The sequence below is a fragment of the Drosophila melanogaster genome, chromosome X (genome assembly GCF_000001215.4).
Source record: "Drosophila melanogaster chromosome X".
NCBI lineage: Eukaryota > Metazoa > Arthropoda > Insecta > Diptera > Drosophilidae > Drosophila > Drosophila melanogaster.
Window position 1 is genome coordinate 18,105,404 of NC_004354.4, and position 13,796 is coordinate 18,119,199.

The following is a 13,796-nucleotide window of genomic DNA, read 5'->3' on the forward strand; positions in this document are numbered from 1 at the left end:
TCTTTTCATTCAAAACTATACTGTATTTATGATATTCGAGATCGTGAGATTTCGATCCCCTCCTGAAAATCTCAACCATTTTAAAGATTATTTCGCTCAGTGTTTGTGTGCAAAAGATGATTTTGGGCATGGCAAGGTAGAAAGAATGTTCGTTTTTTTTTTTTGTAATTTAATTTAATTTACATTAAAAAATATAATTTGTAAATAATGAAATATAATAAATAATTCATCAAGGCGTTCAGATGTTTGGCTGTTGTTTTGAATCGTTGATCTGAATTATTTATAAGCAGTTGAGTTTGAGTTTGAGTCTGAGTTTGATTTTGATTTTGAGTTAATTTAGTTGTTGCTGTTGTTGTTTATTGACTTCATTTCTGATCAAATCCATTGTGGACACATATATATGGCGAGATATATACATGCATATATATTTGCGGATATATATATATATTAATAGATTCATATAAATTATATTGCTTCAGATAATTGTTGTAAATAATTTCAATTATTGTTTAGGGCGGGAGTCACGGGTCAGTGGACACTAGTGGACGTGTGGACACTTAAGCTTCGGCCTCAACCTCCTCCTTCACCTTGGCATCTCCGGGCTTGCCCTTGGACCAGTCGGGTTTCTTCTGCTCATCCGGACGTGGATATCATGGCGGAATAGAGTAGAGAAGATATCGGTATTAGTAGGCTCATGTACCATCCCAAATGGTCACATACAACATCTGGATGCTCGGTGCCGACACTAAGAACTACATTGTGATCTACATGTACAAGTGACGTGTGCTCCAAAATAAATTGCTATGGTGGGATGCTCAATTTGATCGATTGCGAGTGCAATGAATGCATATTTTCCATCGTTAATTTTGAGCAATCAAATTCAGATCCCGCACATTGAGACTATTTGTAAGTTGTTCGTGTGATTTAGAGAGAAAGTGTGTGACTATAACTACTGACTACGATCGTTGAAAGACAAAGACAGATCAGTGTGCGACAACAGATAGAGAGAGAGAGAAAAATATATGGAGCAGGTGCACTCAGGTGCTCAAGGCAGAACAGAAACAGAAGGATCTGGGTCACACGCACACACTGAGGTTCTTACACTTTTTGGCCTTATTTAGCACAGCGGCATCTTTTATCTTTTTCTAAACGTCACGGAAAAGATATAGAAGATATATAGATTGGTGTAGTGTTTCGTTCATCGTCGAGTAGAGATTATAATATTGGATATCCCCCGTCGCTGAAGTTCCCATTTATGGCGGGAAATGATCACTTACCTCCTTCTCCTCCTCCTCCAGCGTGAACTCCTTCTTCTTCACCACCTTGAGCTGGTTGCGGAAGTTGAACTCAGCGGCCTTCTTCTGCAGCTTGGCGAATTTGTTTTCGTATTTGGAGACCTTCTTCAGGGCTGGCTTGACGCTAAAGTTATTCGAATGCAATCGATTAGTTATCGCATTCGTGTCGATTATTTCAATTGTACTTACAACTTGCCGCGAAGATCGTTAACTTGGGCATTGAGATCGTTGATCTGTGTTGCCAAGCCAGGCACGTTGAGAGAGTTGGGAAGAAAAAGGGTACGCGATTAGTATCATTTCATCGACAATTGTCAATCGGTCTATCGACACATAAAGCTACAGCTACGGCGGGCAACTATCAAAATCAAAATGCTGCAAGAAGAAGTTATTTTTCTTTTCACTAAATGGGGGTTCTTCTACGCATGCAAAGGGAAACGGGAAACAGGAAACATGGGTTGCAGACATATAGAGCATACTCTACCATGGGCACAACCACTAAGTCGTAATGCTAAGTACTATGAGCTAAGACTAGGGCGTGCTGGCGTGCGTGGGTGAGTGAGTGCGAGTAAGCGAGCGAGCGAGCGAGCGAGCCAAGTTCTCTGCGGTCTAAACTGCCTAGTGGGAGCGAGACGAGGATTTGGTGGTTGCGGTTCGGTTCGATTGGTTGGTTTGGTTTGGTTCAATAGATTGGCGCATTAATCGCGCCTCTTGTTGATTGAACAGCATAACATCCAAATGTCGATTGCTTTTGCTTTAATGCTTTATTTGTAGTTTTATAGAGAGTATTGTTCGTTTATACATATATACACTAGACAGAGACAGATAGTCAGCGTGATCAAGTGATTGAGACAGATCGATAGATAGATAGCTAGATAGCCGGAGTGAGTGAGACGGAACGAGCGACGTTGGCCTAGCTGCAACTACAATGGAAATGGAACGGAAGTTGAGATTGAGATTGAAACTGAAACCCAATAGGGCGACTGGGCTGAGGTACTGCTTAACGGTATTTGTATATATTGTTATCGTAATCGTTATCGGAACACTAATTACAGCCTCCTCTGCTTGCTCCCTTCGATTTTTTGTTTTGTGTTGGTCTTTCTGCTTTGCTTTGCTTTGCTTTCTTGTTTCTCTTTCTTTCGATTTGTTTGTTCGGCTGCGCACGCAGTTTCATTTGGCATTTTGGCGGGTACGTGTAACGGTAAACGGTATCAGTAATCGGTAATCGGTATATCACGTTTAGTGGACTAGCATTAAGTGATTCAATCGAGAAGTAATCGACGCTTGGCTTTTATGCTTTTCAACTTGGAACTCAGCTTTGCTTTTGGCTTATCTTTTTTGCGGCTTTTCGCGGAAAGGATAGTATAGAAACACAGAGAAAAGTGACAGAGAGAGACAGAGATAGAAACAGAGAGAGAGATAGAAAAACAGAGAGAGAGATAGAGAGAGAGAGAGACAGAGTGTGAGCAGCGATGGGATCAATTTACACAAACATTATTTACAATGAAGTGCGGTGGCTTGGTGGGCGGTGGGCAGTACGGGGCGTGGCTGATCGGGATAGGTGTTTCGTGGCTGCTGCTTGTCGGTCGTTTCGGTGTTTTATTTTCCTGTTTTTTTTTCATGTGTTGCTGCATGCAAAATGTTGCGTGCTTGCGTGCGTTGCGTTTCGTGTGAGCGTGACTGTACTTTTCCTTCTTTTGTTCTTAAATTGTGATCGTGTACTTTTGTGCTAGTGTGCTTGTATAACTATGTGCTGGTAAATTTTTAGGTTGTAATTGTGTTTGTGGACCGGACGCACAGACTGTGGTTCAGTTGAGTAATGGCGTAACGCGTCGACAGCGGCACAAACAAATTTGTTGGTTACAGTTAAGAAAAAAAGAGAAATAACACACACACAAAACAAAGTTCACAAATGGTGCAACAAACTAGTTATATTGCTGTTGTTGTAACTATTGTGCAATTCACTAATACTACATTACTGTTGCTTGTTTCTTGTTGTTGTTCGATTTGTTTGTGATTCTGGTTGTCTGGGGTGTAGTGTGACTGATGAGCATACTTGGATTGCCAGTTAAATTGATATTTTTGCAAAGAGGAAGTGAGGAGGTGCCATGTGACATGTTTGTTCGTGTGCTCGATAGCGGACTTAACCTCACTATGTGTGTTTTCGGACATAACCTCACTGGTCACGACATCTGGTCACACTTCAAGTTGAATAGACTTTTCGATATATTCGATATCGATTGACTGGTCAGGCAATCCTCGCGTTCTCAGCGGATACGTGTTTCCGTCTGAAGTTTTTGAGTTAAACGTAAGTAACAACGGCATTAGGAACTCGAAATTGAAATTAAACAGGGAGTAGTACGAATAAATAGTCACGATTGTGCGCCCCCACCGAGACCCAAATATATGCTTCTGTATATATATATGGGTAGGGGGGCACGAGGTGGTTGTTGTTTTGTGAAACAGTCAAGTAAAACAGATACAAACTAAGAGACATATTTTTGAGATGCGCATTCAACAAGTAAGAAAGAAACAACGGAACTGAACGGAACGGAAACGAACATGATACTAGAACTCAAATGAATACTTTAGATAATCAAATAAGATTTTAGTTTTGATACAATTTTGTTGCATTCTGTCTTGGGTGAGTTGGTCTTATTAATATTTTTGGTTTTTTTTTTTTTTTGATTGGTTGTTCTTTTGTATTCAGAGTTTTGACATTTATTGATTGATTGAGAACGATTGGAAAATTTAAATTGAAATTGTTGCAGTACCTCCCAGTCTTTTTTCCTGACTTCGTATTCCAGATCCCATTTCTGGCCTTCACAAATATACATACGCTCGTAATACTCTTCGCAAATCTCTTGCAATTCGCCTGCAAAAATATTTGATTTTTCGGGATTTGGTTTTGGTTTGACTTAAACTTTTAATCGGCGTTCGTCGTTTGGTAATGTTCTAAATCTACGTATGACTAATAGTATTTATGATTGAATTTACTGTTTATAGATTTTTCTTTTGGTTTATCGCAATAATTGTTATCGATATCTTATCGTTTGTTATTTCGCAGCTTCATTAGATGTTATGTGTTCGATGAGTTTTTATTCTTCGATTTTTGACTTGGGTTTCTCCTACTGTTTCTGTTACGAAATGGTACGGAACAAATCAGATCGGAATGAAATGGAACGGAAACGGAAACGATCGTTACGGTTTACATTATTGGCCTATTGGGTACGCGTGATTTTCATGAGCAACTCGATAAACTGAGACTTATTATTTAGGTTTTGACAATTAATGAAAGACGTTCCTTATTATTTTCTCCTACAAGCTTCCACTCCGGCGAACCGAAGACCTGGCTTGGGGGTTACGGCGGGGGAAGACGGTTCCCGGATCCGGACGGATAGACTATATACACGGCGGCCCGGGAACTATTTCCCCCCAAAACCAGACTGTTTGAAGCACGCGCCGATGCGAGAAAATCTCTCTGATTTCGTTTTTTCGTTTTTTTCTGTAGTTTAGCGCAGTTAAAACAATATCAAAATTAGGTAAACGAACAGAAGTATCGCAGTAAAAAACTAAAAATATGATTAGGAAATATTTAGAAATGAAATCAAATAATTAAATCAAGGGCATAATCGTAAAGTAGAGTTATGATTAATAATCGATTTATATATATGTAAATATCTTATGTATTTTATTTGGCTTGATAAGAAAGAAAAAAACATTCGATTTTGGTTTCTTTTTTTTTGAATTCGTTTTTTTTTTTTTTGTGGGTGCATGGCAAAACTTTGTAAATCTTTGGGGAATTTACCTCTTGGGCCTTGACTTTCTGCACGTGTTCTAAATCAAACTTATCGCCCTCCAAACTGTATACGCGTTGCCAATATTGTTTGCATATTGTTTGCAGTTCGGCTGCGGTAAACGGTAACGGTAGCGGTAACAGTAGCGGTTACGAAACGGTAAACGGTTGACGTTTAACGAGAGAGTTCGTTTTGTATTTGTGTTGTATGTATATTTGAGTGTGTTGGTATTGGTGTTTGTTTGTATGTGTGCGTGGGAGTTACGGATCAAAGAAGAGAGATAGATATAGAGTGAGAGAACAGGTATAGACAGAAAAGTGAAGAGAAAAAGAGTAAGATAGTAGGAAGAAGATTAGGTGTGGCGTGAAATTGGAGAGAGTGACAGATATAGTCGAAGAAACAGAGTTAGATAGGGTCAGAAGGAGATAGAGATAGAATGAGACAAAGAGACGTATAGAGACAACGAGAACGACGCATTGTTTGTTTCGATTTTAGTTTGGTTGTTTGTTTGTTTGATTGTTCGAGTGATTGGTTGGCGCGTTTTCGAGAAAAAGAAGGATTAGATTAAGATTTGATTAATATAAAGTTATTGATTGAACTCGATCTTTATCACCTACAAATGTTCTAAGTGTAAGACAGTGTTGTGCTTTCGTTTCTTGGTGCAACATGAAGTGTCTGTAAGAGTATCAGTGTCTTGTTTGTTGTTCCTTCGTGCGTGACTGTACTTCTGGGATGACTGTCTGCCTAAGCTCTGGTCACACTAGAGTAAAGTGCATTGCCCTAACATAACCGTTTCGCTTTTTCTTAATATTTTCTTTCATTTTGGTGGGTTAGTAAAAGCCTTATCAAAAATACAAAAACATCACATGTGTTTCCGCTACAATAAAAAGCCAAAAACCAACTTGTAGCCACAAAAAGCTTATAGCTAAAGCCGTAAAAAGCAAAAAACCCACAAATAAGGTGACATCAAAAATAGGGTTTGTCAGCACTTGTTGCACTCGGCTTAGGTTATTAGTACGTAAAGGCAGCGTAGTTATTCTCGATCCCCCCAATTTGGGTCCGATCTTGAAGCTCTTATATTACGGATTAGCTGCGTTGACTAGGGCTCTACTTTCTATATGGTATATACGATTTTCGGGTGCCAAAAACACTTCGATATTTTTTGTGGGGGCCTCGTTTGCACAGCTCTCTCCCAAAATGAAAACTAGATTCAAAAAGTACATGGTGTTAACTACGGTTTCTACGAAGTGCTTAGTTTTATATTCTTTTGTCCGCCGGACAAACACACACACTAATGTATATAGAGCTCCGAAATATTTGCATATATCTTTGGGCTAGTTGTGCTGCTGCCTCGGCTAGTGAAGTAGTTCTACATATTTAGATAGTTATCAACATGTTCTACGATCTGCGAGAGATTGAAACTATTGGAAACCGGAGCTGCTTGCCTCATAATCCTTTCTGGCTACATCGTACTCGAAATCGTACTTTTCGGACTCCAGTTTCAGTATCTTACTGTGGTAGTCCTTACAAACACTCTGAATAGTATCTGCGGAACGAAGTGTGGTTATCAAAACGGTTCGAACTGTATCTGGATATTTGGAGGTGTTGTTTGACTGTGCGTGTGTGTGTGTGTGTGAGTGCGCTGGTATTTCTTGGTGTGGGAGTGGGTGAGTGTGTTTTTGTGAGACTAATCTACTCGAGAAATGGCACCTACACTTCCATTCTTAAACAGAACACATCCTCACTGGAGTGACATATAGAAAGAGACCTGCATTAATCGGGTGAGTATACGGAGATACGGATACGGATACGCATACGGAGCTAATTGAGCCATTGAGTTTCTGTACAGTTTTTAGTGCCTGGGCGAATAACACTTTTCACGAACATATATAGAGTGTATTATACAGTAAACAGATTGAGAGTGAGATAGTGTTTTAGATATATAGAAAGAGACAGCTGACAGAAGGTGTGTTTATATTGTTGTTGTTAAGCGTTAGCTTTTGATTTTGATCGTGGATAGACTTAGGCGTATTTAGGTGGCGTATATAAAATTGGTGGTGTTCGTGTACCTCAACATCCTTGCGTTTAACAACATACTCAAGATCATATTTCTGGTCCTCCAATTTATTAATCCTGTCATAGTGTTGCTTGATCAGAGATTTGAGTGTGTCTGTTCACAATGGGGTTTTTATATTCGGTTTTTCGGAGTGGTTCGGAGTTGGTTGTGGTTGTGGAATGGGGTGTTGGTTGTGTTGGAGAGGGTTGGTGGTGGTGGTGGTGGTGGTGGTGTGTGTGTGTGGATCGATTGGATATTTAACGGGCATGGGTGCGGCAAAAGAGAGATAGAGATAGAGACACATTTAGATACATGTTGCACACAGTGGTTCAGGCATAATAAGACTATGGTTCCTCTGCGACGTCAATGTGATCCGATGTGGGAGGTCGGTTATCCTGTGTGTGTTTGGTGTGTGTTTTTGGTGTCTTCGTGTTGGTGTGTTATGTAATTGTATGTATGTATGCGATAGATGACACTTGTTCAACTTTCAGTTATCGATTTTGGTTTATGCTTCGCGACAGGCGGGCTTAAACATATTGAATGCATAAGCCGCCTATCTGTTTTACTGATTGATTTCGTTTATTTCGATTATATGGTTTTTCATCCTTTATACTTTCGAACCGTGACCAGGTGCAGGGAAACCTCTAGGGATTTCCACTCGCCTGATCAGGGATCTTAATCATTCGGTTCGAGGACCGAGGCTACTCACCTTCGCTGGCATCGCTGAGATTCCTGGGACTGCCGCAACGTTCTTCGATGATGCGTCTACGTTCAGCCGCTTTGCGTTCCTGTTCTTTCTTCAGCTCCTCAGCGGCTTTCTTACGCAGCAGCAACTGCAAGTGGAGGGCTTTGATTAGCTGGCGATCATACAAAGCGTTGGTATATGCTGGAAACTTACCCTGAGTTTCTTCTTCCTCTCTGGGGTCATGAAACCCTTCTTGGCCTTCTTGGCCTTGGAGGCTTCCTCCATGCGCTTGCGCACCTCAGCACGCTTGCGCTCGATCTCAGCCTGTTTAGCCTTCTTAGCCTGCAAATTAAATGAACGAACAATCCGGGTATCAGCATGGTTTGCTCACATCCAAAACTGGACACAACACTAGATATGATATTCGAACACAGCACTGCACAGCACGAGACTTGGACTTTGACATGGACGTTAAGTTGAACGGGCACACACGTACACAAGTGTACCTCCTCGGCCTTCACTTTGGGGTCGTTGGGATCCTTGGGCGGACCGGCGGGAGCGGCGGCAGCTGCCGGAGCAGCCTTTCCATTGGCCGCCGGAGCAGCCTTGCCATTGGCCGCCGGGGCTGCTGCCGGAGCCGCCGGTTTGGCCGCCGCCGCTGGAGCTGCGGCCGGAGCTGCTGCCTTTTTCTGAAATCAAGTTAAATGATTGCTGGTTAGTTGCAGTTCTAGGAATCGAAAAAGTACGCCAGGCTAGGAGAAAATTGCTTAAACTTCAAAGGAACTATTAACATTTCTCAATCATCCACAATTATTTAAAGTAATCAAATAGGTTTTAAACTCATTTAAATTATATAAGAATGGTCAGCCAAGTTTTATTGGTTGTAATATTTCATTGATTTTAAACTACTTTAAATAGATCTCAAATTTCTCCAGGCACAAACGCGACGATAACAAAAAAAGGGACAAAGCAAGGCACAGAGACATAGACACACACTAACGATAACAGACATGGCTTTCAGTCAGACTTGACAGTTATCATTATCTGTGCTCCTTGATCGAAAGGAAGAAATGGCTGGGATTCAGAGGGTTGCAAAGCGCAGCGATCCTGTGAAAGCAAGAGAAAGGCAAAGAAAGGCTTGGGTTGCATGTTGCGTGGTTGCAAGTGGGGGGCTGTTGAAGCTTCTGGATTGTTCGGGAGCTTTGCTTACCTAAATCCACATCCAGTCAGGTTTAATCCCGTCCAAATCACTTCCAATTTCCAAAACAGTGCTTGCGATTAATGCCCCAAAATAGTTAACTGAAGAAGAGGGTCAAAGGTTAATCAACCGTTTCTCAAAGGCGGTAGAAAGGGGGCCGTTGGAGATACTCACCTCACCTCATCATCAGCCATTTTGATTTGTGTTTTTGGTTACTGAAAGTAAGAGAAATCGAGAGGTGAACTCAAGGAACTGGAACTGGAGGCAAATGGTGAATGGTGAATGGTGAATGGAAATGTTCGATGACATCATTTCCATTGCCCTATATATACACGGCTATATGTAGGTATATACATATAAGTATGTGTTTATATATATATATATATATGTTCCATAAATCAGTCGCTCTCTCTCCCATTCGCACACGCCTACGATCTCACCGGGGTACCACAGTGCGTATGCGCCATATTGCTGGCATATGCCGCATATTACGTATACGCAGCATTGGTTCACGCCGTATATGGGAGGACAACCCCAGCAAACGCTCATTTTCCCGCTCTCTTCGCTTAGCCTTTCTTTCGCACATTTACTTTGGCGTGGGCGTCTAGCTGCCAGAAAAAGACAACTGTATTGCTTTGTGGCTTTTCTAGTTGCTCTCTTTGATATCCGATTTCAAGTGAGCAAAGAGAGAATAGCATTTCCCAACTGACCGATCTCAGCCAGCTGATTTTGTTAATGGAAACTTTCCTACGATATGTTTTCGTTTTAATCAAGCTAAAAGTTAAATCGTTAGTATAGAAGTAACTTTTACATATGCATACTTGATCAGATGATTGATCGTTGTAATGGCATTTTAAAAATACATTTTATGCTGAATAACATATTGGGAATCTTTAAGTAAACATTATGAGATTTCATCATACGAAAAACCATGTCTACATCTTGAGGAATTAATCAGAATTTATTTGCTAGCCTATCCGTATAGTATGTATATGTATACATTTTTACTGAAATGAAGTCGAAGAATTAACACCTCACAAAGTACATATATAACTTTAAAAAGTCTACTAGCGTTGAAAGTAATCGTTAAACAAATTATCTATGCTGTTAGCAATGAACTAAAATAATGTACAATGAGTCAAAAGGAGATCCGTTATAGATTTTATATCCTTTGGAAGAAGTTGTATATTTTGGGGTTTTCACACCTACAAAGCCATATGGCTTAGTAGAACGAATTGCTAGGGAGCTAGGCGTATATTTAGCCCCAGCAATTTGCGCACCTTAGCGAAGGTAAGGCGTGAAAATTTTCTGACAATGACGACCTTCGGCTATGTACACTGCGAGAAATGCACAACGAATTTAAGCATAGTCGATGTCTCCACTCGGCATACATCTGAGAATGAGAGCGAGTGGGATGGCATCTACTGTATCTAGTATCTGACTGATTTAAAAATAAACCTGTTGATAGATACACGAATCTCGGATGCGAGAAATATGGCAGCTATTTATGATTTGCCGTACAATTTGTTTATATGTTCACGGAAAAAAAATAGTCAAATTGGAGCAACGATATTCGTATCGAATATGAAATCCAAAAGTTCGGAGAGCATTTATCCAGTTATTTTACGTAGGCGACGTGTGCGTGTTGTTTCTCTGTGTGTGAGTGTATGATTTTCTGTGTGTGCGTGTGTGTGTGTGATTTTTCTCTCTCTCGGGATCTCTTGTTCTCGCTGTGGTCTATTTTCAGGCACTTTTCGAGCGATTTTAGCTTTTTTGAAATGTATCTTGTATCTGCGGGATACATTTTTAGCTTTCGGCACGCACACACACGCATACACGCACACACACACGGCAACTTCTTACGTAATTGGCAAGCCAATCCGTGAAAAAAAATTCATTGCAAAATCAAGTCAAAATAATGTTGAAAAGTATTTCGATGCAGTTTTAGACACTTGTTAACTTGTATCACTTGAAAAAAAATAGCAAAAAAATTGTTTGAAAAAAAATGTTTGAATCCTCTGGGCACACGCACACGATTTTGGTCAGGTCCAGACATACATATAAATATAAATATATATATATATATGTATAGCATATGAGAAAGGACTGAGGATTTCACATTTGTTTTTCTTTGCATTAGCATTAGCATTTGCATTTTGCATTTTGCAGTTTTCTGTTTTTCCATTCCGCTTGTTCTTGCATTGTTGCTCGTTGTCAATGTTGATGGTGATGTTTTTCTTGGCTTTTTGAATGTTGCTCCGCTTCAAGCACTCACCTTCAAGGAATTAGAAAAAAAAGAAAAAAAATTCGGCTATGCTGTCGATCACACGAATCGGATGATACTGAACGACACAAAAAGACTGAACGGTCCGACGATCCACGGCAGACTATATTCTAGCGGCTAGCCACCCAACGGATACAGATACGGATCGTTGTTGATCGGATCGCATCGTATCGCATCGTCTCGTTCGGCTCGGTTCCGTTATGTTCCGAAAGCCAAACGTTAGCCGCCCACCTGCCCACCGTCCTTCACGAACGGGCGAGAGCGAGAGAGAGCGAGAGTGGCTCGGGGGCCGGGGTTATGTATCTGGGCGTGAGATCCAAAAATAGATCCCACCAAAACTGACATGGCAGAGCACAGCCCATAAGCAAAATCGAAATGGATACCGAAAAGTGTTCGGCTCACGATCGTCGCAGCCGAGTGGCATGCCGAATCGATTCCGAATCCGAATCCGATTGCGATTGCGATTGCGATTGCGATCCCGATCCCGTAACTCCCGCCCCGTCGGAACTGCAGACCCGTAAACCACCCTATGAAAAATACCGCTTGGAGAATCTTTGTATCTCTGTATCCGCATCGGTGTTCACAATATCGTATCTGCAGTTCGATGTGTGTGCTGGTGTAAACGGAGCCGCTTGGAATTCAATGCAATGGATAAAAATAGGTTTTGTTGCTCCAGTTGGGAGGCTATGCGATGGCGGTGCAATCGGTGTGCAATGAAAAAATCAGGGCCGGCGACTGGCTGCAATCTCTGGTTTCGCCAGCCCTGGTTAAAAAACTATAAAATATTATGCTAATTCTGGAAAATCCAGGGAATAAGCTTGTGCTGGGATATGCATATATTGAATATATATTCATTTTCAATGTAATCTACTTCAACAGCAAATACTAATGAAACTAAACATTATCTTAAAATAGGTGCATGCAGCGTTATTTTAAAGATTAGATTTATAACTCCTATCGAACATTTATCCTCATAAACATAACTAATATTTCGATGAGTTGACTGAATACAAATTACTGTTTTCTTTAGAAGACTGCAGTTTTTAAGAAAAATAGGTTAATAACCCTTACATACATATATTGCTGAAAATATATTAGATAAAATTGGGGAATCCCATAGATTCTTAACTTATTTAATTTGAAGATTATTACTATTTAATCCATCCAATATCATTTCCAGGTCTTAAAGTAATTATTCCGTTTGTGTTCATTTAAAAGGTTTTTCTTAGACCGTGCCACTTTGGACTTGATCTAGAAAAACCATTTTAACGATCTGTTTCATGTTGTTCGGCTATTTATCTTGCATGTTGGCCGCTGACATAACTTTAAGCTTTCGAATAATGTGTTCCAAGCGAATCGTACGAACATATAGCCTATATCCGTCTTGTTAATATCAATGTTTTAGCTGAATTACTTTGGCATCGTCAGTCTAAATATAATGTATATACGCAATATGGCCAAATACACACATACACATATATATATATATATATATATGTATATATATATAAATTTCTATATATAATGGTAAACGGTGCGAATGACGCTGCAACACACCTACTGAAAATCACGCATACGCCCCGTAGACGAAACGCCTTGCAACTTTGGTTGAAAGTAATTTTCGAATTTCGCCAAGAACGAAAGACGAATAAAACGTTTCGATCACGAAACCATGTCTATATATATATATATATATCGTATATGAATTTAGATATACATAGACTGTCTATACGTATGTTCCGATTCTATAAACTTTCAGCAGGGAGAGCAACAACAAAATATTGTTGAAAATAATGTTGCTTTTCCCTGCTCATCTCGTTGTTCTTGGCATTTTGTGTTTCTGTTTGTGTTGCTTGTTTTTGATTTTGCCACGGCTTGTTCTAGCTCTATTTCGAAATGTATTTTCGATGATTTCTATTTTGTTTTTCCCCATTTAAATTTAGAATATGGCTTCCAGGGGGGAAATCGAAAAAACGGCGACTGCGGAAGGGCAGTGGGTTAGCTTGGGGCAAAATGTTTTCGTTATTCGTAGGGAACTTGATCAGTTCGTCTATGTCTGGACGAATCTATTTTCGCCTTCATTCTCGTTCCGAGCGTTTTTAAACAATTCCGCTGCGCGCCCAAGCAATTTTTGCCTTAATTTATGAATTTCGAAAATGTTTTTCGTTTGAAAAAACACTTTTAATATTGTGCCTTATTTTTGGGCCTTTGGCAAACAGGAAATATTGAATCGGACGGGGGTGGGCTATAATGCCGACCAGTATTACTAGAAAAGCGGTAATGTCTTACAGCGTCGAAAATGTGTATACATTGGCAATAAGTAAACTTTAATAAAGCAATGTTGCAACATGGGCGGAATATTTGCACGAATCGAGGCCTTAAAGGTGGGCAGTGTGGTGTGCCCAGTGAATCGAGCTTAATTCGGGGTTAAAGGCGAACCATCGATGGTCAGCTGGCTGCGAGTGCGTCAAAGCAAAACAAACG

At 40.3% G+C, this 13,796-nt stretch overlaps 1 protein-coding gene across 13 annotated transcripts; it reads right to left on the bottom strand.

Moving 5' to 3' along the window:
• Positions 1-164: 164 nt before the first annotated feature.
• Positions 165-11,519, bottom strand: wupA (wings up A). 13 transcript variants are annotated; one of them, NM_001258803.2, is made up of 10 exons: positions 11,304-11,422; positions 9,208-9,243; positions 8,337-8,519; positions 8,044-8,172; positions 7,855-7,978; positions 4,067-4,167; positions 1,485-1,528; positions 1,278-1,419; positions 1,103-1,145; positions 339-629 (listed from the first exon to the last, which is right to left on the bottom strand). In NM_001258803.2, coding segments are annotated over exons 2-10 (783 nt in total). In that variant the 5' UTR covers positions 9,223-9,243; positions 11,304-11,422; the 3' UTR covers positions 339-627. The 13 variants fall into 13 exon arrangements, with proteins under 13 accessions (NP_001259669.1, NP_728142.1, NP_001259670.1 ...); NM_001272740.2 differs by lacking the exons at positions 1,103-1,145; positions 4,067-4,167; positions 8,337-8,519 and adding exons at positions 7,159-7,259; positions 9,041-9,129 and having other exon boundaries at positions 165-629; positions 8,044-8,166; positions 9,203-9,243; positions 11,304-11,519; NM_167608.3 differs by lacking the exon at positions 1,103-1,145 and having other exon boundaries at positions 165-629.
• Positions 11,520-13,796: the final 2,277 nt, after the last annotated feature.